The 23,385-nt window shown below is 70.0% G+C and overlaps 2 protein-coding genes across 2 annotated transcripts; both read right to left on the reverse strand.

Annotated features, from left to right (window-relative positions):
• Positions 1-918: 918 nt before the first annotated feature.
• Positions 919-12,497, reverse strand: LOC127036871 (semaphorin-3F-like). Its single transcript, XM_050928143.1, has 18 exons — positions 12,451-12,497; positions 11,006-11,125; positions 9,258-9,418; positions 8,861-8,923; positions 8,532-8,651; positions 7,773-7,866; positions 7,547-7,666; positions 6,699-6,838; positions 5,901-6,015; positions 5,332-5,401; positions 5,003-5,147; positions 4,478-4,700; positions 3,049-3,137; positions 2,835-2,876; positions 2,157-2,314; positions 1,893-1,960; positions 1,337-1,467; positions 919-1,218 (listed from the first exon to the last, which is right to left on the reverse strand). Exons 2-18 carry the CDS (start codon positions 11,106-11,108, stop codon positions 919-921), a joined length of 2,142 nt encoding a protein of 713 aa, XP_050784100.1. The 5' UTR covers positions 11,109-11,125; positions 12,451-12,497.
• Positions 12,498-14,567: 2,070 nt separating this feature from the next.
• Positions 14,568-23,385, reverse strand: LOC127036872 (testis-specific Y-encoded-like protein 1). Its single transcript, XM_050928144.1, has 10 exons — positions 22,876-23,385; positions 22,054-22,620; positions 21,717-21,794; positions 21,163-21,274; positions 20,933-21,078; positions 20,779-20,855; positions 20,387-20,487; positions 16,028-16,399; positions 15,182-15,606; positions 14,568-15,115 (listed from the first exon to the last, which is right to left on the reverse strand). The coding sequence occupies exons 1-8, from the start codon at positions 23,383-23,385 to the stop codon at positions 16,332-16,334; spliced, it is 1,659 nt and encodes a 552-aa protein (XP_050784101.1). The 3' UTR covers positions 14,568-15,115; positions 15,182-15,606; positions 16,028-16,331.

Here is a 23,385-nt window from a genome sequence, read left to right on the forward strand (position 1 = left end):
GCAGGGCTGGGCTGGCAGGGGCTGTGGGTTGGGAGTGAGGGGCACCGGTGGGGCGGGGGAAGGGGTGGGGGGCACTTTTACATCCCATGGTCTGTCAATAATAAAACCTGTCGAACGAGCTGGGGCGTATCATAGAGTTTTGTGCCCATCGACCCTGGTATCCTGCCTGGCACCCAGCTCACATCCATGGAGCTGGAGGTTAGAGCAGGGGGGCTGGGAGCCAGGACTCCTGGGTTCTCTCTGTAGCTCTGGGAGGGGAGGAGGGGGCTGATGGGTCAGAACAGGGGGTGGCTGGGAGCCAGGACTCCTGCCCTGGGCACATGAACCTGACGGGGGTGCCGGGCTCCCCCAGCCCTCTCAATGCCGGCTCTGGGGGATGGAGCAGCTGCTGGATCCCACAGCAAATTTCCCCAAAGTAGCCCCGCCCCATCCCCCACAGCCTCCCCCAGGGTGGGACGGGAGCCCATGGCCGGGCTGGCAGGGGCTGTGGGTCGGGAGTGAGGGGCACCGGCAGGGCTGGGGGTGGGGGGATCCCAGGGCCGGACTAGCAGGGGGCCACAGGGTCCCCCCCCCATTTGAGGAGCGAGCCCCTTGCCATGCACTGGGGGGACATTTAGAAAATCAAACACCTCTTTAATCTTTGGCAGCCGGGTTTGTCCACAGCATTGACACGGTCCCAGGAAATAAAAAATAAATTAATTTAAAAAACCCCAAATCCAGCCACGTTAGAACCCCCCAGGCATGAAAAAATAGACTCTACACATCAAACCGGGGGAAACCCAGGGGTCCGGGCCCCCCGCAGTCAGCAATGGGGACTATGTACATAGAAAGGAAACGCAGGCACCAGGCAGGGCCCCCCCTTGGCCCCTCCCCAGCGCGGGGTTTGCTCCGGGGTCCCCCTTGGAATGTGAAACGAACTCAGCCCCCTGCCGGTGCCCCCCCCGTGGGGTCCGAGCCCCTCGCCTCAGCCCCCCCAGTCAGTTCCGGGGGGGGGAGCTCCGGCCCCCCCCGTCTGGCTCCAACGCGGGTGCCCTGGCAGACGGGGGGCGGGGAGCCCCCCAGCAGGCCGTGGGGCAGGACGTGCAGCAGCAGGCGGCGCAGCGAGCGGGTGTAGCCGTTTTCGGTGCCCACGCACTGGTACCGGCCCTCGTCTGCCGGTGTCACCGGGCCCAGCAGGACCCCCTGGGGCGTCTGCAGCAGGACCCGCTCCCGGGGCAGCTGGGGGGGCAGAGAGAGACACTGGGGGTCAGACCCTCCATGCAGCCCCCAGCACAATGGGAGGACCCTCCACTGTCCCCCCTTGGGGGGCTGTGGCTTGGGGGGGGGAGTCACTCACCGGGCGTCGGGTGCCGCCCTCCGGCTGCCGCAGCCACCTGACCTGGGCGTGGGGGGAGGGGGCCCGGCACTCCAGAAACACACTGCCCCCCTCCACCCCGAACTGCACCTGCTCCACCAGCTGCTGCTCCGCTGGGGGGGGGGAGACACATCAGGGGGGAGCAACAGGGACACCCCTCCTCCTTGAGCCGGGAGAGAACCCAGGAGTTCTGGCTCCCAGCCCCCACTCCCCTCCCCTCCCTGAGCCAGGGACTGAACCCAGGAGTCCGGGCTCCCAGCCCCCACTCACCTCCCTGGGCCGGGAGAGAACCCAGGAGTCCGGGCTCCCATCCCCCACTCCCCTCCCCGGGCCGGGAGAGAACCCAGGAGTCCTAGCTCCCAGCCCCCACTCCCCTCCCCAAGCCAGGAAAGAACCCAGGAGTCCTAGCTCCCAGCCCCCACTCCCCTCCCCAAGCCAGGAAAGAACCCAGGAGTCCGAGTTCCCAGCCCCCACTCCCCTCCCTGGGCCGGGAGAGAACCCAGGCTTCCAGGCTGCCCTTTCCCCAAGGGACACTCACCCTGGGCGTTGAAACCCCGGCACTGGCGAAGGGGGTCTCCGTGTTTGATGTCCTGGCGCCGGACACGCCTGGCAGGTGTGTGGGGGGGAGAGATACAGCGTCAGCTCCTACCAGCTGCCCCCCCACAGGCTGCCCCTGCTGCCCGCTCTTCTCCCCCCCCCCGGGGCAGGGGACCCAGGTGTCCGGGCAGCTCACCTGGCAGGGGCGGGGCTTTAGTGGGCCCCTCCCCATGGGGCAGGGGACCCAGGTGTCCGGGCAGCTCACCTGGCGGGGGCGGGGCTGTAGCGGGAGCAGCGACGCCCATCCCAGGCACAATGGGGGTCCCGGGCCAGGCAGCAGTCGGCGCAGGCCGGGCCGTAGGCTCCACAGCGATGGAGACTCAGCTGGGTCAGGCCCACGTCCGAGGAGACGTAGAGCTGGTGCTGGGGGAGACGCGCAGCTCAGGGACGGACGCACAGACAGACCCCCCCATCCTCCCAGAGCCGGGGGAGAACCCAGGAGTCCTGGCTCCCAGCCCGCCCTGCTCAAACCCACCAGCCCCCAGTCCCCTCCCAGAGCCGGGGGAGAACCCAGGAGTCCGGGCTCCCAGCCCTCCCTGCTCAAACCCACCAGCCCCGAGTCCCCTCCCAGAGCTGGGAGAGGACCCAGGAGTCCAGGCTCCCAGCCCCCCTGCCCTAACCCACCAGCCCCCAGTCCCCTCCCAGAGCCAGGAGAGGACCCAGGCATTCGGGCCCCCAGCAGCCCCCTGCTCTAACCACCAGCCCCCACTCCCCTCCCACAGCCGGGAGAGGACCCAGGCGTCCTGGCTCCCAGCCCCCACTGCTCTAACCCACCAGCCCCCACCCCCCTCCCAGAGCCGGGAGAGGACCCAGGTGTCCGGGCCCCCAGCCCCCCACACCAGACCACGGCGCCTCGGGCGGCTCAGCCCCGCCCCCAACCTACCCGCTTCGATGAAATCCAGAGGGTCTTCACAGGGACGGGGGTCTGTGGGGAGAAGGGGGGCGTGAATCCACTAGACAGGGGAAGGGAGAGGAGGAGCCAGGGAAGGGGGTGGGGCCTAGAGGGAAGGGGGAGGGGCTAAAATGCAAGGGTGGAGCAAAAGGGGTGGGGCCCAGAGAAGGGGCGGGGCCTGGGCACCAGGGGCGGGGCCTCTCACCTTGAACACCTCCACCTCCTCCAGCGTCAGCTCCTCCAGGGCACCTGGGTCCTTGGGCAGCACCACCACTTTCTGCACCGTGCCCCGGTCTGAGGGGGGAGGGGAGAGAGCACCTGACCCAGGCGTCCGGGCTCCCATCCCTCCTTCCCCACCCCCCAGGCCAGAGGTGGGACCCAGGCGTCCGGGCTCCCATCCCTCCTTCCCCACCCCCCAGGCCAGAGGTGGGACCCAGGCGTCCGGGCTCCCATCCCTCCTTCCCCACCCCCCAGGCCAGAGGTGGGACCCAGGCCTCCGGGCTCCCATCCCTCCTTCCCCACCCCCCAGGCCAGAGGTGGGACCCAGGCCTCCGGGCTCCCATCCCTCCTTCCCCACCCCCCAGGCCAGAGGTGGGACCCAGGCCTCCGGGCTCCCATCCCTCCTTCCCCACCCCCCAGGCCAGAGGTGGGACCCAGGCGTCCGGGCTCCCATCCCTCCTTCCCCACCCCCCAGGCCAGAGGTGGGACCCAGGCCTCCGGGCTCCCATCCCTCCTTCCCCACCCCCCAGGCCAGAGGTGGGACCCAGGCCTCCGGGCTCCCATCCCTCCTTCCCCACCCCCCAGGCCAGAGGTGGGACCCAGGCGTCCGGGCTCCCATCCCTCCTTCCCCACTCCCCAGGCCAGAGGTGGGACCCAGGCGTCCGGGCTCCCATCCCTCCTTCCCCACCCCCCAGGCCAGAGGTGGGACCCAGGCCTCCGGGCTCCCATCCCTCCTTCCCCACCCCCCAGGCCAGAGGTGGGACCCAGGCCTCCGGGCTCCCATCCCTCCTTCCCCACCCCCCAGGCCAGAGGTGGGACCCAGGCCTCCGGGCTCCCATCCCTCCTTCCCCACCCCCCAGGCCAGAGGTGGGACGCAGGCATCCGGGCTCCCATCCTTCCTTCCCTCCACAGGCCAGAGGCGGGACCCAGGCGTCCAGGCTCCCATCCCTCCCCACCCAGCCGGAGATGGGACCCAGGTGTCCGGGCTTCCATCCCTCTCCCTCAAAGCCGGGGATGGACCCAGGCGTCCAGGCTCCCATCCCTCTCCCCCAAAGCCGAAGATGGGACCCAGGCGTCCAGGCTCCCATCCCTCTCCCCCAAAGCCGAAGATGGGACCCAGGCGTCCGGGCTCCCATCCCTCTCCCCCAAAGCCGAAGATGGGACCCAGGCGTCCGAGCTCCCATCTCTCCCCACCCAGCCGGAGATGGGACCCAGGTGTTCGAGCTCCCATCCCTCTCCCTCAAAGCCGGGGATGGACCCAGGCATCCGGGCTCTCATCCCTCCCCACCCAGCCAGAGATGGGACCCAGGCGTCCGGGCTCCCATCCCTCTCCCTCAAAGCCGGGGAGGGGACCCAGGCGTCCGGGCTCCCATCCCTCCCCCCAGCCGGTGATGGGACCCAGGCGTCCGGCGTACCGGTGCCGAGGAAAAGCACCTCGTAGCGCCCGTCGGCCGCCTGGGCCAGGTCGACAGCCAGCGTGGTGAAGCTGTAGGGGAGACCGGCGCGGACCAGCAGGGGGCGGCGTGGCGCTGGGTACACGGGGTCATACATCAGCGGGTGCGAGCGCACGAACGTCACCAGCTCGTCCGGGAACTCGCGTGTGGAGCCCAGCCCCGGGGTGAACACGCCGCCCGGGCACTGCGGGGACAGAGCGGGAGAGAACCCAGGTGTCCGGGCACCAAGGCCCCACTGCCCTCCCAGAGCCGGGGAGAACCCAGGAGTCCGGGCTCCCAGCCCCCCGGGTCTAATCACCAGCCCCTACTCCCCTCCCAGAGCCGGGGAGAACCCAGGAGTCCGGGATCCCAGCCCCCGCGCTCTAACCACCAGCCCCCACTCCCCTCCCAGAGCCTGGGAGAAGCCAGGCATCTGGACCCCCAGCCCCCACTGCGCTCCCAGAGCCGGGGAGAACCCAGGCGTCCGGGCCCCCAGCCCCCACTCACGGCTCCAGGGCGGGGGTAGGGCACGCGGCCGGTGTAGGGCACCCACTGGTAGCTGCGCCCCTCTTTGTGGGCGAAGGGGCCGTTGAACACGCTGCGAATGGCACTCAGGGGGTACACGCAGACGGCCGAGCCCTGGAACACCGACCTGAGGGGGAACGGGGGGGTGGTTTACAGACCACCCAGCCCCCCTGGGGTCACCCTGCCCCCTCCGAGACCCCACCCCAAATCCCCTGCACTCACTGTGCACCCAGAGAGCCCCCCAAATCCCCAGAGCCCCCCCATCCCCAGCACCCACTGCCCCTGTTACTACCCCCAGCCTCCCGACTCACCCCAGGGTGGAGAACAGCCCATACACCCGAGGGTTCTTCTCATCCTGAGTCGGCAGCAGGAAAATGTCTCCTGGAAGGGGGCGGAGCGGGAATGAATGACAGATAGAACCCAGGCGTCCGGGCTCCCTTCCCATCCCCCACTGCTGTAACCCACTCCCTGGGGAGAGAACTCAGGCATCCTGGGCCTCCCACTCCCTCCTGTCTGTGACCTGTATTCACCCTCCCTGCCCTTGTGACCGGCTACACTGCTACGGTCCCCGCTCGGACGTCTGCCTGGCGAGGGGTCGTCTGAAAGCTCGTAACCCGCTGAACATCAGTGTCCCGGGGAAATGCGCGTAGCGACCTCGGCCGCGGGGTGAGACGTTCCCTGCCCACGAACGCAGCTGAGACCTGCCCCAGAGCCAGGGGGAAACTTTGGTGTCATCCCGGGGCCGTCCCCAGCTAGGACGCAGCGCTCGGCAGCTTGGCCTGGCCGGCGCGGTCAGAACTAGGAATTCGTGGGTGTCCAGACTGAGCCCCAGGGAACGTCCCTGCTCCCCCCCCCGCCTGCCCAGCCCCCTCAGGCTCACGCAGCTCGTCGAAGAAGGTCTCCACTCCGTCCTCGCCCATCACGGAGCAAACCAGCCGGGCCTTCAGGAACGTCGTCCACTTACTCACCAAGGCCCGCTGCCCGCCATCATCGTTCTGGGGTAGACACGGGGGAGCAAGGGTCGGCTCGCCTGGTGCCGGGGTGCAGCTGCCTCTGGGGCAGAGCCCTCGGGAACAGCCGCACAGAACGCCCCATAGAGTCGGCTCGCCCGGCACCGAGGTGCAGCCGTCTCTGGGGCAGAGCCCTCGGGAACGGCCGCACAGAACGCCCCATGAGGTCGGCTCGCCCGGCGCCGGGATGCAGCCGCTTCTGGGGCAGAACCCTCGGGAACGGCCGCACAGAACGCCCCATGGGGTCGGCTCGCCCGGTGCTGGGATGCAGCCGCTTCTGGGGCAGAACCCTCGGGAACGGCCGCACAGAACGCCCCATGGGGTCGGCTCGCCTGGGGCTGGGATGCAGCCGCTTCTGGGGCAGAACCCTCGGGAACGGCCGCACAGAACGCCCCATGGGGTCGGCTCGCCTGGTGCGGAGATGCAGCTGCCTCTGGGGCAGGGCGCCTGGGGAGCAATTTGGGACAGGAAGTGAAGCAGATGCCTGTTTGTGACTCAAACTGAAGTGGAAATTTCGAGAGGGTGAATGGGTCCCTCCGAGCTGGGACTCGGCCCGGACGCCGGGGTTCAATCCCTGAATTTCAGGCGGGGTGGGGAAGCCAGGCCGGGGAGCTAGCCCCTGACTGCCAGGGGAGAGCGCCCCCTGCCCAGCCCGACGCCACACTCACCAGACAGACCCGGCCGACCCGGGCCAGCATACCGGGCCCCACGGCGCCCTCCAGCGCCCGCTCGCGGAAGAAGAAATAGAGTTTGTCGTCGCTGCGCTCGGAGCTGTCCGGCACCACGTGAGCCCGGAGGAAAACTGGGTCTGGGGGGAAGTGGGGGCGGAGCCAAAGTGAGTGCAACACCTACGTCTGCCACCAGGGGGCACTGCTAACACGGAGCCCCCCTGGCCCGGCCCCGCACCCCTCCTTTCCGCCTCGCAGCCCCCCAGGCACCCCTCACTGCCACCCCGCAGCCCCCCTGGCCTGGCACCCCTCCCTTCCGCCTCGCAGCCCCCCAGGCACCCCTCACTCCCACCCTGCAGGCCCCCCGGCCTGGCACCCCTCCCTTCCGCCCCACAGGCACCCTGCACTCCTGCCCTGCAGCCCCCCCCGCCCAGCACCCCTCCCTTCCACCTCGCAGCCCCCCAGGCACCCCTCACTCCCGTCCCACAGCCCCCCCGGCCTGGCACCCCTCCCTTCTGCCCCGCAGCCCCCCAGGCACCCATCACTCCCGCCCCGCAGCCCCCCCGGCCCGGGACCCCTCCCTTCCGCCCCCCAGGCACCCATCACTCCCGCCCCGCAGCCCCCCCGGCCCGGCACCCCTCCCTTCCGCCCCCCAGGCACCCTGCACTCCCGCCCCACAGCCCCCCCGGCCCGGCACCCCTCACTCCCGCCCCGCAGCCCCCCCGGCCCGGCACCCCTCCCTTCCGCCCGCCAGGCACCCATCACTCCCGCCCCACAGCCCCCCCGGCCCGGCACCCCTCCCTTCCGCCCCCCAGGCACCCATCACTCCCGCCCCCCCCCCCCCGTACCGTACAGCCAGCGGGAGTCGTGCTGCTCCGTGCGAACGGCCGCCCGGGGGCCCCTGGTGCGGAAAATCGCCGCGTCTGTGCCCATGAAATCCACGTGCAGCCCAGCGTAGAGCGTCCCGTCTGTGGGGGCAGGGGGGCCGTGAGGGAGGATTGAGACCCCCCCACAGAGCGGCCCCCCACCCCCACAGAGGGACAGAGAATCTGCCCCCCCCCAGCCCCCACTTACTGACGAGTGTGGCCAGACTGCTCTGCCGGGGGTCGTACGGACAGCGCCCCTTCCCCGGCTCCAGAGACCGGGGCACCATGCGGAACAGGTACTCCTGGGGGAGGGGGCAGGGGTCAGAGCTCTCACCCTTCGGCCCCCTGCCCCCTCCCAGAGCCGCGGAGAGAACCCAGGCGTCTGGGCTCCCAGCTCCCCTCCCCCCTGCTCTAACCACTAGACCTCACTCCCCTCCCAGAGCCCGGAGAGAACCCAGGCGTCTGGGCTCCCAGCTCCCCCCCCTGCTCTAACCACTAGACCTCACTCCCCTCCCAGAGCCGCGGAGAGAACCCAGGAGTCCTGGCTCCCCGTCCCCCCTGCTCTAACCCACTGGGCACCCCAGCCCTCGCAGAGCCACAGAGAAAACTCAGGCGACCGGGCTCCTAGCCCCCCGTGCTCTAACCCACTGGACCCTTCACCCCCCACAGAGCCGTGGAGAGAACCCAGGTGTCCGGGCTCCCAGCCCCCCCCCCGCTCTAACCACTAGACCTCACTCCCCTCCCAGAGCCCGGAGAGAACCCAGAAGTCCTGGCTCCCAGCCCCCCCTGCTCTAACGCATCACCCCCCGCTGCCCTCCCACAGCTGGGAAAGAACCCAGGCGTCCTGGCTCCCAGGCCCCCTGCTCTAACGCATCACCCCCCACTGCCCTCCCACAGCTGGGAAAGAACCCAGGCGTCCTGGCTCCCAGGCCCCCAGTGGCGGGTGGGACCCAGGCGTCCGGCTCACCTCCGACCTCCAGCCGCGGTGCACCATGGCGCAGACGGGCTGCCAGGCCCCCGTCCCGCAGACGTACAGGTGGGTGCGGTTCACGGGCTCCACCAGACGCACGTAGTTGAAACACTCGTCCTGGGCGGGGGGCAGCAGCTGAGTCAGGGCTGAGCTGGGACCCCAGAGGGGGGAGGGGAATCGCAGGGAGTCCCGGGGGGGCTTGATTCCCAGCAGGGTGTTGGGGGGCAGAGGGGTGACCGGGGGAGCCCTGCGGGTCTCAGGAGGTGGGTGACAGGGTGAGGGAGGGCTGTGGGGAGGGAGTATGGGGGGGCCCTGCCCCATCTCACCCGCTGCCCCTTCCCCGCCATGTGGCAGGCGCTCTGCTGACTCTGGGACGCCGGCCAGTGGATCTAGGCAGAGCAGAGACTGAGTCAGAGACGGGGACTCCAGCCCCCCTCTCGACTCCCGCCCCCTACACCCCTCCTGCCTCCCAGGGAACCCAGGCATCCGGGGTCCCAGCCCTCCCCCACACTGCTCCAACCACCAGACCCCACTCCCCTCCCAGAGCCAGAGGGAGAACCCAGGAGTCCTGGCTCCCAGCCCCCCTGCTCTAACCACCAGCCCCCCCTCCCCTTCCAGAACCGGGGGAGAACCCGGGAGTCCTGGCTCCCAGCCCCCCTGCTCTAACCACCAGACCCCCCTCCCCGAGCCAGGAGAGGACCCAGGCGTCCGGATGCCCCTTACAATGAGTGGCTCCTTGTTGACATTGTGGAGGTCGAGGGCCACCAGGTAGTCGCGGGCGCCCAGGTAGAGCCGGTCCTGGTCCTGGTCCACCAGCAGGATCCGATAGTCGCTGGTGTTGAAGGCAAAAGCGAAGGGCCGGGCAGTGCGGGTCTGCAGGAGCTCTGGGGGGAGCGATGGAGCTGGGATGGGACCCAGGCGTCCGGGCTCCCCGCACTAACCGCTAGGCCCCGCTCCCCTCCCAGAGCCGGGGAGAGAACCCAGGAGTCTTGGCTCCCAGCCCCCTCCCCCCAAGAACTCAGGAGTACTAGCCCCCCCCTTGCAGCAGCTGGAGCGGTCCCCACCCCCCTTTAATCTGCCTGGTGCTGGCTGAGCTCAGGGGTATTTTGGGGGTGGGGGGGGCGGGCAGAACAAAGCCCAGAAATAATCCCTGAAATGCCCAGGCCGCATTCCAGCCCCGTGCCAGGCCGCGCTGCGAGCTTCCCACCTGCAGTGACCTTCAGTGTGTCAACCCCCCCCCATGGGCATGCCTGGCACGGCTCCGGGGGGGAGATTCCAGGCCAGGGTCCGAGAGCTGGTGCCAAGGGCAGGTTCCTGGGGGAGTGGGGGGGCTAATGCCTAGCCCCCGCCCGCAGTCTAACCACCAGCCCCTGCTGCCCTCCCAGAGCCAGGGAGAGAACCCAGGAGTCCGGGCTCCCAGCCCCTCCCGCCCCCTGTTCTAACCCACCAGCCCCCGCTGCCCTGCCGGCGCCGGGGCCGGGACCCAGGCGTCCTGCCGGAAATCCCCACAAGCCCCAGGCTTTGCAGGCTTTGGGGGTGACCTCCAGCCAGCCCCATGCCAGGTGCCTGCTGCAGCGTGTCTGGGGCGTGTGTCACAGCTATATCCAGCCAGGCTGGGACTGGGACAATGCAGGGGGAGCCACTCCCCTCTGCACTGCACGACTGAATGGTGCATTGCACAACTGGTCAGTGTGCTGCACGACAGGGGGTGGTCCTGATGCATTGCACAGCTGGATGCCGTGTTGCACGATGGTCAGTGTGTTGCACGACAGGCAGGTGGTCCTGATGTATTGCACGACTGGTCAATGCGTTGCACAACAGGCAGGTGGTCCTGATGCATTGCACGGCTGGATGCCTTGTTGCACGATGGTCAGCATGTTGCACGACAGGCAGATGGTCCTGAAGCATTGCACAACTGGTTAGTGCATCGCACAATAGGCAGGTGGTCCTGATGCACTGCACGGCTGGATGCCTCATTGCACAACTGGTCAGCGCATTGCACGACAGGCGGGTGGTCCTGATGCATTGCACAGCTGGATGCAGCGTTGCACGACTGGTCAGCATGTTGCACGACAGAGGAGGCGGGGGGAAACTCAGCCCTGCTTGGCATTCTGGGTATTTTAAGCTTTTCTGGGAAAGCCGCTCCCTGCGGCCGGGTAACTGGATCCCGGAGTCCCCAGCAAGGGCGGGAGGAAAGGGAGGCACCTTGGGTACCTCCGCACCATGTGCCCCCAGTGACCTGGCCGGGGCTCGGGCTGCCCATCTGCTCACATGGACACGTGTGCACCAGCATCCAGGAGCAGGTGTGTTCACCTAAACACACATCTCTGCACACGACCGCCCAGATCCTGCACGTCTATCACCATGTACACACACTTTGCACGTGCGTGTGACTCAGCATCCGTGCCTGCCCACAGCTGTGAGCACGACAGCAGCTGGGAGCGGGCACGGGGGCTACGCCGCCCCCTCACCTTTGTAGGGCAGGTAGACGCGGGGAGTGCTGAGGGGGCTGGACCAGGCCAGGGCACAGGGCAGCAGCAACCCCAGCAGCAGGACAGGCGCTGGGGGGGCCATGGTGGGGCAGGCAGCACCTATGGGAGAAGGAGGAAAGGTAGGTGGGGAGCTGGGCAGGGGGACACTCTCCCCTGGCAGGTAGGGCTGGGTGCTAGGGGGCAGGTGGGGGGCTGGACGGGGGACAATCTCCCTTGGCAGGCAGGGCCCAGAGCTGGTGGGTGGCTGGGTGGGGGACACTCCCCCCTGGCAGGCAGGGCCAGGTCCTGGGGGGCTGGACGTGGGTCGGGAGGGGGGACACCGTGGGGTCGGGCAAGTCCCTTTGCAGGGCTACCCCCCCAACATCCCCTTGCAGGGTGGAAACCCCTCCCCCACCAGGGACTCCCCCCCATCAATGCCCAACCCCCAAGAGCCCCCCCAGCAGAACCCCCACCCCCCCGCGGGCAGAGCTATGGGGGGAAGCTGGGGACATGGCATGTGGGGGGGGCTGATATTCCCACTCCCCCCGCCTCGTGTGTGTGTGTGTGGGGGCCTGATCTCCCCCTCCTCGGAACAACCCCTCCCCCCACCCGGACTCCTGCCTCCCCCGCCCCCAGCTGCACAGGCTACAACCTGCAGGCTCCACCGCCCAGGTGCGGCCAGGTGCATGCTGGGATGTGCACCCCCCCCCCGGACCTGAAGTCCCAAATGTGCCCCCACTGGGTCCTTGCAGTTGGGGGGGGGACGGGCTTCACTTCCTGTCCCAAAGCGGGCGGCTACCCCCCCAGTACCCGCGTCCCAAGTCCAAGTAGACTAGACAAAATCTAGCGTAGCAGGGGGCTGCGGGTCGGGAGTGAGGGGCACCGGCGGGGCGGGGGGGACCAGGGGGCTGCGGGTCGGGAGTGAGGGGCACCGGCGGGGCGGGGGGGACCAGGGGGCTGCAGGTCGGGAGTGAGGGGAACGAGGGGGGGGCAGGGGCTGCGGGTCGGGAGTGAGGGGCACAGGCGGGGCGGGGCGGACCAGGGGGCTGCGGGTCGGGAGTGAGGGGAACGAGGGGGGGGGCAGGGGCTGCGGGTCGGGAGTGAGGGGCACAGGCGGGGCGGGGCGGACCAGGGGGCTGCGGGTCGGGAGTGAGGGGAACGAGGGGGGGGGCAGGGGCTGCGGGTCGGGAGTGAGGGGAACGAGGGGGGGGGGCAGGGGCTGCGGGTCGGGAGTGAGGGGAACGAGGGGGGGACCAGGGGGCTGCGGGTCGGGAGTGAGGGGCACCGGCGGGGCGGGGGGGACCAGGGGGCTGCGGGTCGGGAGTGAGGGGCACCGGCGGGGCGGGGGGGCCAGGGGGCTGCAGGTCGGGAGTGAGGGGAACGAGGGGGGGCAGGGGCTGCAGGTCTGGAGTGAGGGGCACCGGCGGGCAGGGGGGGGCCCTTACCCCGGGTCTCTCCCGGCTCCCAGCCGTCTCCGTCCCCGCTCGGCGTCCAGCTGCCCCGCCCGGGTGGGGGGTGAGAGCTCGCTCGCCCCCCCCGAGGAAGGTCCCAGCCCGGAGAGGGCCGATAATCCCCCGGCCAATCCCTGCCCAGCAGCTGATCCCCCCGATTAACCCCTCCCTGCCCGCTGCCCCCCCTCACCTGGCTGGGGGCGGGTCCCCAGAGTGGGGAGGGGGAAGTGGGGAGTCCCAGGAGGGGCGGGGGAAGTGGGGCAGGTCCCCAGAGGGGATGTGGGGGAATTGGGGGGTCCCAGGAGGGGCAGGTCCCCGGAAGGGGAAGGGGGAAGTGTGAGGGGGTCCCCGGAGGGACAGGTCCCCGTAGGGGGACGGGGAAAGTGGGGCAGGTCCCCAGAGGGGGTGTGGGGGAATTGGGGGGTCCCAGGAGGGGCAGGTCCCCGGAAGGGGGAGGGGGAAGTGTGAGGGGGTCCCCGGAGGGACAGGTCCCCAGAGGGAGAAGTGGAGGGGGTCCCCGGAGGGACAGGTCCCCGTAGGGGGACGGGGAAAGTGGGGCAGGTCCCCAGAGGGGGTGTGGGGGAATTGGGGGGTCCCAGGAGGGGCGGGTCCCCAGAGGGGGAAGTGGGGGGATCCCCAGAGGTAGGAGCAGCAGCTGAAGGGGGAACAGATCTAGGAGGATTTGGGGAGACCCCACACCCCGACTGGCCCAGGGGCATGCTGGGAGCTCACACGCAGCAGTGCATGCTGGGAATATCTCTTCTGCCCCATGACCCCCCCCCCCGGAACCAAACAGACCCTGAGAACCAGTAACACCCCCACACGGGTGTGGGGGGAGCCAGGACACCTGGGTTCTCTCAGCTGGGGGGGCGGGGGAAGGGGGGTCCGCACTGGCCCCTTTGCTCAGACAGCCGCATGGGCAGGACGTCCCGAGGGGGACAAGGGGCCCAGGGCAGGGGGCCAGGTGACCCCTCGGCGGGCAGGCTGGGGGATGGAGGGGCCCCACGGCGGGCGGGCAGGGGGATGGAGGGGCCCCACGGCGGGCGGGCAGGGGGATGGAGGGGCCCCACGGTGGGTGACCCCACGGCGGGCGGGCAGGAGGATGGAGGGGCCCCACGGCGGGCGGGCAGGGGGATGGAGGGGCCCCACGGCGGGCAGGCAGGGGGATGGAGGGGCCCCACGGTGGGTGACCCCACGGCGGGCAGGCAGGGGGATGGAGGGGCCCCACGGCGGGCAGGCAGGGGGATGGAGGGGCCCCACGGTGGGTGACCCCACGGCGGGCAGGCAGGAGGATGGAGGGGCCCCACGGCGGGCGGGCAGGGGGATGGAGGGGCCCCACGGTGGGTGACCCCACGGCGGGCGGGCAGGAGGATGGAGGGGCCCCGCGGCGGGCAGGCAGGGGGATGGAGGGGCCCCACGGCGGGCAGGCAGAGGGATGGAGGGGCCCCACGGTGGGTGACCCCACGGCGGGCAGGCAGGAGGATGGAGGGGCCCCATGGCGGGCGGGCAGGGGGATGGAGGGGCCCCACGGTGGGTGACCTCTCGGTGGGCGGGCAGGAGGATGGAGGGGCCCCACGGCGGGTGGGCCGGATGGGCAGGGGGATGGAGGGGCCCCACGGCGGGCGGGCAGGGGGATGGAGGGGCCCCACAGCAGGCGGGCCAGATGGGCCGGGGGATGGAAGGGCCCCACGGCGGGTGACCCCTCGGCGGGCAGGCAGGGGGATGGAGGGGCCCCACGGCGGGTGGGCCGGATGGGCAGGGGGATGGAGGGGCCCCACGGCGGGTGGGCCGGATGGGCAGGGGGATGGAGGGGCCCCACGGCGGGCGGGCAGGGGGATGGAGGGGCCCTATGGCGGGTGACCTCACGGCGGGCGGGCAGGGGGATGGAGGGGCCCCACGGCGGGTGGGCCGGATGGGCAGGGGGATGGAGGGGCCCCACGGCGGGCGGGCCGGATGGGCAGGGGGATGGACGGGCCCCACGGCGGGTGACCCCACGGCGGGCGGGCAGGGGGATGGAGGGGCCCCACGGCGGGTGGGCCGGATGGGCAGGGGGATGGGGGGGCCCCACGGCAGGCGGGCAGGGGGCGGCGCGGCAGGAAGGAGCCGGGGGGTGAAATCTCTCTGTATATTAAGTGCTTTGTTTTCAGGGGGCCACATCCAACACCCCCCCGCCCGGGTGCCACCCCCCCTCAGTAGCATTGCATAGGGTGGCCATAGGGGGGCGCCAGGGGCCCACTAGCCCAGCGCCTCCACTCAGTTACAAGACATCTGAGGAGCCCCCCGCCCTGCCCCACGGTGTCCCCCAGCGGATAGACAGATCACATGGCTGCCATGGGGGGGTTATAAACTCCCCCCACGGATGGGCAGAGTTGTGCCCAACCCCAGGGGCTGATGGGATTGAGCTGGGGGGGGGTGCAGTAAAGGTGCAGGAAGCAGCCTGGGGGGGGGGGGAACTGAGGCTGGCAGTGGGTCCTGGGGGGCCCCAGGCTGGTGGGGGGGGCATGTTATTGGCCAGCCACTTAACCCAATTAATTAATGGAACAAGAGACCCTGAGCTGCATGGAACAGGCCACTGGAGGCACAGGGCCCCACCAGCCACTGGGGAGGGGGGTTACCCACAATGCCCCTCTCCCGCGGCCAGGCAGGGCCCCACCAGCAACTGGGGGGGGGGGTTATTTACCCACAATGCCCCTCTCCCACAGACAGGTAGGGCCCCACCTGGCACTGGGGGGGGGGTATTTACCCACAATGCCCCTCTCCCGCGGCCAGGCAGGGCCCCACCAGCAACTGGGGGGGGTTATTTACCCACAATGCCCCTCTCCCACCCTCAGGCAGGGCCCCACCTGGCACTGGGGGGGGTATTTACCCACAATGCCCCTCTCCCGCGGCCAGGCAGGGCCCCACCAGCCACTGGGGGGGTATTTACCCACAATGCCCCTCTCCCGCGGCCAGGCAGGGCCCCACCAGCCACTGGGGGGGTATTTACCCACAATGCCCCTCTCCCGCGGCCAGGCAGGGCCCCACCAGCCACTGGGGGGGGGGTTACCCACAATGCCCCTCTCCCGCGGCCAGGCAGGGCCCCACCAGCCACTGAGGGGGTATTTACCCACAATGCCCCTCTCCCGCGGCCAGGCAGGGCCCCACCAGCCACTGGGGGGGTATTTACCCACAATGCCTCTCTCCCGCGGCCAGGCAGGGCCCCACTAGCCACTGGGGGGGTATTTACCCACAATGCCTCTCTCCCGTGGCCAGGCAGGGCCCCACTAGCCACTGGGGGGGTATTTACCCACAATGCCTCTCTCCCGCGGCCAGGCAGGGCCACGCCAGCCACTGGGGGGGTATTTACCCACAATGCCTCTCTCCCGCGGCCAGGCAGGGCCACGCCAGCCACTGGGGGGGTACTTACCCACAATGCCCCTCTCCCGCGGCCAGGCAGGGCCACGCCAGCCACTGGGGGGGTATTTACCCACAATGCCCCTCTCCCGCGGCCAGGCAGGGCCCCACCAGCCACTGGGGGGGTATTTACCCACAATGCCCCTCTCCCGCGGCCAGGCAGGGCCACGCCAGCCACTGGGGGGGTATTTACCCACCATGCCCCCAGAGCCCTGGGCTGATACCCGACTGCAGCAGGCCCAGGGCCCGCCCAGATGACTGCCCCACTCAGGACACGGCAGGGGCGCGCTGCCCCCCAGTGTCCAGGCTGGGAACTGCAGCTGCCCTCAATAACTGAAGGGATGCGATTAATTGCCCCAAGCCCTGAGCTGGGGGCCGTGGGCAAAGCTCAGTCACAGAGTCCAGCCCCAGCAGGGGGTGCCGGGGGGGGGCAGGGGGATCCTGGTCCATCTTCGGGGGCTGGGGGGGCTGGGGGGGGGGGATCATCCGTCTTCCTCCGGCTCCGAGCCCGGGCCAGCCGACTCTGCCGTCAGCTCCTCCGCCGTGCTGCCTGGGAGGGGACAGATGTGGGTGCTGCTGGCGCCCCCCAGTCCCAACCCGCAGGCCCTCCCCACTCCACCAGCGCCCCCTCATCCCAACCCGCACCCTGTCTCACTCCACCAGCGCCCCCCCATCCCAACCCGCACCCCCCTCTGCACTCCACCAGCGCCCCCCATCCCAACCCGCAGCCCTTTTCCCACTCCACCAGCGCCCCCCATCCCAACCCGCAGCCCCTTCCCCACTCCACCAGCGCCCCCTCATCCCAACCCGCACCCCCCTCTGCACTCCACCAGCGCCCCCCATCCCAACCCGCACCCCCCTCTGCACTCCACCAGCGCCCACCATCCCAACCCGCACCCCCCCCTGCACTCCACCAGCGCCCACCATCCCAACCCGCACCCCCCTCTGCACTCCACCAGCGCCCACCATCCCAAACCACAGCCCCTTCCTCACTCCACCAGCGCCCCCCCATCCCAACCCGCAGCCCCCTCCCCACTCCACCAGCGCCCCCCATCGCAACCCACAGCCCCCTCATCCCAACCCACAGCCCCCTCTGCACTCCACCAGCGCCCCCCATCCCAAACCACAGCCCCTTCCCCACTCCACCAGCGCCCCCCCATCCCACCCCGCAGCCCTGTTCCCACTCCACCAGTGCCCCCTCATCCCAACCCGCACCCTGTCTCACTCCACCAGCGCCCCCTATCCCAACCCGCAGCCCCCTCCCCACTCCACCAGCGCCCCCCCATCCCAACCCGCAGCCCCCTCCCCACTCCACCAGCGCCCCCCATCCCAATCCGCACCCCCTCTCACTCCACCATGCCCCCCCATCCCAACCCGCAGCCCCCTCTGCACTCCACCAGCGCCCCCCATCCCAAACCACAGCCCCTTCCCCACTCCACCAGCGCCCCCCCATCCCAACCCGCAGCCCCCTCCCCACTCCACCAGCGCCCCCCCATCCCAACCCGCAGCCCCCTCTGCACTCCACCAGCGCCCCCCATCCCAAACCACAGCCCCTTCCCCACTCCACCAGCGCCCCCCCATCCCAACCCGCAGCCCCCTCCCCACTCCACCAGCGCCCCCCCATCCCAACCCGCAGCCCCCTCTGCACTCCACCAGCGCCCCCCATCCCACCCCACAGCCCCCTCCCCACTCCACCAGCGCCCACCATCCCAAACCACAGCCCCTTCCCCACTCCACCAGTGCCCCCCCATCCCAACCCGCAGCCCCCTCCCCACTCCACCAGCGCCCCCCATCCCAACCCACAGCCCCCTCTGCACTCCACCAGCGCCCCCCCATCCCAATCCGCACCCCCTCTCACTCCACCATGCCCCCCCATCCCAACCCACAGCCCCCTCTGCACTCCACCAGCGCCCCCCATCCCAAACCACAGCCCCTTCCCCACTCCACCAGCGCCGCCCCATCCCACCCCGCAGCCCCCTCCCCACTCCACCAGCGCCCCCCATCCCAACCCGCAGCCCCTTCCCCACTCCACCAGCGCCCCCCATCCCAACCCACAGCCCCCTCTGCACTCCACCAGCGCCCCCCATCCCAACCCGCAGCCCCTTCCCCACTCCACCAGCGCTCCCCATCCCAACCCGCAGCCCCCTCCCCACTCCACCAGCGCCCCCCATCCCAACCCGCAGCCCCTTCCCCACTCCACCAGCGCCCCCCATCCCAACCCGCAGCCCCCTCCCCACTCCACCAGCGCCCCCTCATCCCAACCCGCACCCCGTCTCACTCCACCAGCGCCCCCCATCCCAACCCGCAGCCCCTTCCCCACTCCACCAGCGCCCCCCATCCCAACCCGCAGCCCCTTCCCCACTCCACCAGCGCCCCCTCATCCCAACCCGCACCCCGTCTCACTCCACCAGCGCCCCCCATCCCAAACCACAGCCCCTTCCCCACTCCACCAGCGCCCCCCATCCCAACCCGCAGCCCCCTCTGCACTCCACCAGCGCCCCCCCATCCCAACCCACAGCCCCTTCCCCACTCCACCAGCGCCCCCTCATCCCAACCCGCACCCTGTCTCACTCCACCAGCGCCCCCCCATCCCAACCCACAGCCCCTTCCCCACTCCACCAGCGCTCCCCATCCCAAACCACAGCCCCTTCCCCACTCCACCAGCGCTTCCCATCCCAACCCACAGCCCCTTCCCCACTCCACCAGCGCCCCCTCATCCCAACCCGCACCCTGTCTCACTCCACCAGCGCCCCACCATCCCAACCCACAGCCCCCTCTGCACTCTACCAGCGCCCACCATCCCAAACCACAGCCCCTTCCCCACTCCACCAGCGCCCCCCCATCCCAACCCGCAGCCCCTTCTCCACTCCACCAGCGCCCCCCATCCCACCCCGCAGCCCCCTCCCCACTCCACCAGCGCCCCCCATCCCAACCCGCAGCCCCCTCCCCACTCCACCAGCGCCCCCCATCCCAACCCGCATCCCGTCTCACTCCACCAGCGCCCCCCCATCCCAACCCACAGCCCCCTCTGCACTCCACCAGCGCCCCCCATCCCAAACCACAGCCCCTTCCCCACTCCACCAGTGCCCCCTCATCCCACCCCGCAGCCCCCTCCCCACTCCACCAGTGCCCCCTCATCCCACCCCGCAGCCCCCTCCCCACTCCACCAGCGCCCCCCATCCCAACCCGCAGCCCCTTCTCCACTCCACCAGCGCCCCCCCCATCCCAACCGGCACCCCCCTCACTCCACCGTGCCCTCCCATCCCAACCCACAGCCCCCTCTGCACTCCACCAGCGCCCCCCATCCCAAACCACAGCCCCTTCCCCACTCCACCAGTGCCCCCTCATCCCACCCCGCAGCCCCCTCCCCACTCCATCAGCGCCCCCCATCCCAAACCGCAGCCCCCTCCCCACTCCACCAGCGCCCCCCATCCCAACCCGCAGCCCCTTCCCCACTCCACCAGCGCCCCCCCATCCCAACCGGCACCCCCTCTCACTCCACCGTGCCCTCCCATCCCAACCCACAGCCCCCTCTGCACTCCACCAGCGCCCCCCATCCCAAACCACAGCCCCCTCTGCACTCCACCAGCGCCCCCCATCCCAAACCACAGCCCCTTCCCCACTCCACCAGCGCCCACCCATCCCAACCTGCACCCCCTCTCACTCCACCAGCGCCCCCTATCCCAACCTGCAGCCCCCTCCCCACTCCACCAGCGCCCCCCCATCCCAACCTGCACCCCCTCTCACTCCACCAGTGCCCCCCCATCCCAACCCACAGCCCCTTCCCCACTCCACCAGTGCCCCCATCCCAACCCACAGCCCCCGCTCCACTCCACCAGCACCCCCCCATCCCAACCCGCAGCCCCCTCCCCACTCCACCAGCGCCCACCCATCCCAACCTGCACCCCCTCTCACTCCACCAGCGCCCCCACATCCCAACCCGCAGCCCCTTCCCCACTCCACCAGCGCCCCCCATCCCAACCCGCAGCCCCCTCCCCACTCCACCAGCGCCCCCCATCCCAAACCACAGCCCCTTCCCCACTCCACCAGCGCCCCCCATCCCAATCCGCACCCCCTCTCACTCCACCAGCGCCCCCCATCCCAACCCGCAGCCCCCTCCCCACTCCACCAGCGCCCCCCATCCCAACCCGCACCCCCTCTCACTCCACCAGCGCCCCCCCATCCCAAACCACAGCCCCTTCCCCACTCCACCAGCGCCCCCCCATCCCAACCCGCAGCCCCCGCCCCACTCCACCAGTGCCCCCCCATCCCAACCCGCAGCCCCCTCCCCACTCCACCAGTGCCCCCCCATCCCAACCCGCAGCCCCCTCCCCACTCCACCACCGCCCCCACATCCCAACCCGCAGCCCCCTCCAATCCCTCCACACAACCCCCTCCCCACTCCGCCAGGGCCCCCACATCCTGACTCACAGCCCCGGCTCACCCAGCCCTCCTCCATCATGAGAACCCCTCTGCCCGGTGCAGAGACGCAGCCCCTTGGGGGAGAGGGTGTTACCCAGGGACCCCCATTACTGACCTTCCTTGCCATCCTCTTCCTCGTCCATGATTTCCTGCACCTCGTCCTCCTCCCCCTCGTCGTCCACGATCACCACGCAGTCATCCCCGTGCTCCGTCCCACTGCGGGCACCGCAGAGTTACCCCCAATGCTCAGTGTCCCCCAGGTTACCCCCAAGGTTCAGCACCCATCCCCCTGCGTTACGCACAATGCTCAGCATCCCCCCGGGGTACCCACAATGCTCAGCCACATCCATGGACAAGTTACCCACAATGCTCAGCGCCTGCCTCCCAGGGCTTACCCAGCATGCACTTCTCAGCCCCAGCCAAGTTCCCCACAGTGCCTGGCCCCAAGCCTGCCATACCCCGATGTCCCCCCCCCCGGCCCCGCTCCAGCGGAGGGTGCTGTCTCACCTGTCGTCCCCGGCGCCCCCGTTCTCACCCATCAGATAGTACTGCAGGGGATTGGGCCAGAGGTCCTCCTTGATGATCTGGGGGCACGGAGCAGAGGGGTGAGAGGCGGGTGGGGCTGCCGGTGGGGGGCTGGGGAATTCGGGGGGGGGCTCACCTCAGCGATGCGGTCGCCGGCAGGGAAGCTGTGGTCCCCGAACCAGCTGAAGAAGCTGCGCCCCATCTCGGGGCTCTTGCAGCCGTGGGCACGGGGGTCCTGGCCCCGCCACCAGCGGATGGGGGTGGAGTGCGACACCAGCCTGCCTGGGGGGGAGAGGCAGGGGTGAGAGTGCAGGCATGGGGGGCGGCCCCCCCCCCAGTGGCCCCGAACACAGCCCTGCCCCGTACCTGAGGAGGCCGGCTGGAACTCCTTGACGATCACCTCGTTCTGGAAGTAGGGGTTCCCGCTGAAGTAGAACTTGATCTTACACCCCGACTTGGTGTGAGTCAACTCCTCCACCTGCCGGGGCAGAAAGGACCCAGGAGTCCGGGCCTGAGACTTTTCACAGCGTGCACCCCCAAACACCACCACTCTGGTCCCCCTGCTCCCCTCCCAGAGCCAGGGAGAGAACCCAGAAGTCCGGGCTCCCAGCCCTCCTGCTCTAACCACCAGCCCCCACTCCCTTCCCAGAGCTAAGAGAACCCAGGAGTCCGGGCCCCCAGCCCTCCTGCTCTAACCACCAGCCCCCACTCCCCTCCCAGAGCCGGGGAGAGAACCCAGGAGTCCTGGCTCCCAGCCCCTCCCTGCTCTAACCACCAGCCCCCACTCCCCTCCCAGAGCCAGGGAGAGAACCCAGGCATCCGGGCTCCCAGCCCTCCTGCTCTAACCACCAGCCCCCACTCCCATCCCAGAGCCGGGGAGAGAACCCAGGAGTCCTGGCTCCCAGCCCTCCTGCTCTCACTTGCAGGTTGGTCATGTAGCTCAGGGCGTCCTCGTCGCGGTCGCTGATCATGGCCGACAACTGGGGGTGATTGAGGAACTGGGGAGCCTGAGTCAAGGAACCACAACAGGAGCTCGGACGCCTGGTTTCTCCAGGCCTAGGCCCCCTCTCTCTGCCCCTCAGGGAAAAGCACCCCCTGCCCAGCCCCCTGCCCCCCAGGGGAGAGCGCCCCCTGCCCAGCCCCCCAGGGAGAGCAACCCCTGCTCAGCCCCCACCCCCACCCCCCGGAGGAGAGCGCCCCCTGCCCCCCAGGGGAGAGCGCCCCCTGCCCTGCGGCGCCCCCCGGGTGGAGGGATACGGCGCTGACCCAGAAGCCGGGGATGTTCTGGATGATGCGGTTGCGGCGCTCGAGGTGGGGCCGGCGCATGTGGCCGAACTTGGCCCTGAGGATGCGGAAGGCGCAGCCGGCCTGCTCATTCACCGCCTCCAGCTCCAGCTGCACCGCCTCCAGCGCCTCCAGGTACTTCTCTGTGTCCAGGGCTGGCCGGGCCGCCTCGGCCCCCTCCTCCTCCTCCTCCTCCTCCTCCCCCACCGAGATGATGGAGCACTCCTCCTCCGCCCTCCTCTTCCTCCGCCCCTCCCGGCCGTCAGCAGCTTCCAGGCCTCCCTTCCCCGCAGTGGTAGTGGTGTCAAGCCTCCCTGTCTTTGTAGCTGGGGTTTCCAGGACCCCCTTCCCCTCAGTGGCGGTGGTGTCAAGCCTCCCTGTCTTTGTAGCTGGGGTTTCCAGGCCTCCCTTCTCCTCAGCAGCGGTGGTGTCTAGCCTCCCCATCTTTGTAGCTATGGTTTCCAGGACCCTCTTCCCCTCAGTGGCGGCGGTGTCAAGCCTCCCTGTCTTTGTAGCTGGGGTTTCCAGGCCTCCCTTCCCCTCAGTGGCGGTGGTGTCAAGCCTCCCCATCTTTGTAGCTATGGTTTCCAGGACACCCTTCCCCTCAGTGGCGGTGGTGTCTAACCTCCTCATCTTTGTAGCTATGGTTTCCAGGACCCCCTTCCCCTCAGTGGCAGTGGTGTCAAGCCTCCCTGTCTTTGCGGCGGCGGCGGCTTCCAGGATCCCCTTCCCCTCAGCGGCATCAGTGTCGAGCCTCCTCATCTTTGTGGCAGTGGTTTCCAGAATCCCTTTCACCTCAGCAGCGTCAGTGTCCAGGCTCCCCATCTTTGTGGCAGTGGTTTCCAGGATGCCCTTCTCCTCAGCAGCATCAGTTTCAAGGCTCCCCAACTCAGTGGCAGTCTCAAGTCTCCTCTTCCCTCCAGCCGCACTTTTGGGGCTCCTCTCCCCCTCAGAAGTTTCTTGGCTCCCCTTCCTGCCACTGGCGGTGTTGGGGCTCCCCTTCCCATTGGCGACAGCCTCGAGGCTCCCCTGCCCGCTGCCAACGGTGTCTAGGCTGCCCCGCAGGGGGGTGGCAGTTTTCAGGCCCCCCTCCCCAGCAGGGGGCGCCAGCCCGGTGGCGGCAGTTTCCAGGTCCCCCTGGGCCGCGGGCGCCCCCTGCCGCCCGGCTGTTTCCAGGCCCCTCCAGGCCGTCAGCTGGGTCAGCGCCTGGGCGGCCTCGGTCTCCTTCAGCAGCGGGTCCGGGCGGCGGCGCTTGGCGGCCGGGGAGGGTGGTGCGGTCCGGGGGACCCCCCCGTCCCCGCTCAT

Source organism: Gopherus flavomarginatus, chromosome 18 (assembly GCF_025201925.1).
Source record: "Gopherus flavomarginatus isolate rGopFla2 chromosome 18, rGopFla2.mat.asm, whole genome shotgun sequence".
In the NCBI taxonomy this organism is placed as follows: Eukaryota; Metazoa; Chordata; order Testudines; family Testudinidae; genus Gopherus; species Gopherus flavomarginatus.

Excerpts from the sequence above, each read along its gene's own strand:
- LOC127036871 (XM_050928143.1), bottom strand. The coding sequence starts at position 11,108 with ATGGCCCCCCCAGCGCCTGTCCTGCTGCTGGGGTTGCTGCTGCCCTGT. Across the intron at positions 8,652-8,860 it reads TGGCGGGGAAGGGGCAGCGG|GACGAGTGTTTCAACTACGT; the intron begins GTGAGATGGGGC and ends CCCCCCGCCCAG. Across the intron at positions 1,468-1,892 it reads CCGGGGTTTCAACGCCCAGG|CGGAGCAGCAGCTGGTGGAG; the intron begins GTGAGTGTCCCT and ends CCCCCCCCCCAG.
- LOC127036872 (XM_050928144.1), bottom strand. The coding sequence starts at position 23,385 with ATGAGCGGGGACGGGGGGGTCCCCCGGACCGCACCACCCTCCCCGGCC. Across the intron at positions 22,621-22,875 it reads TGGACACTGACGCTGCTGAG|GGGAAGGGAGGCCTGGAAAC; the intron begins GTGAAAGGGATT and ends ACCGCCACTGAG. Across the intron at positions 21,795-22,053 it reads CCGGCTTCTGGGTCAGCGCC|TTCCTCAATCACCCCCAGTT; the intron begins GTATCCCTCCAC and ends CAGGCTCCCCAG.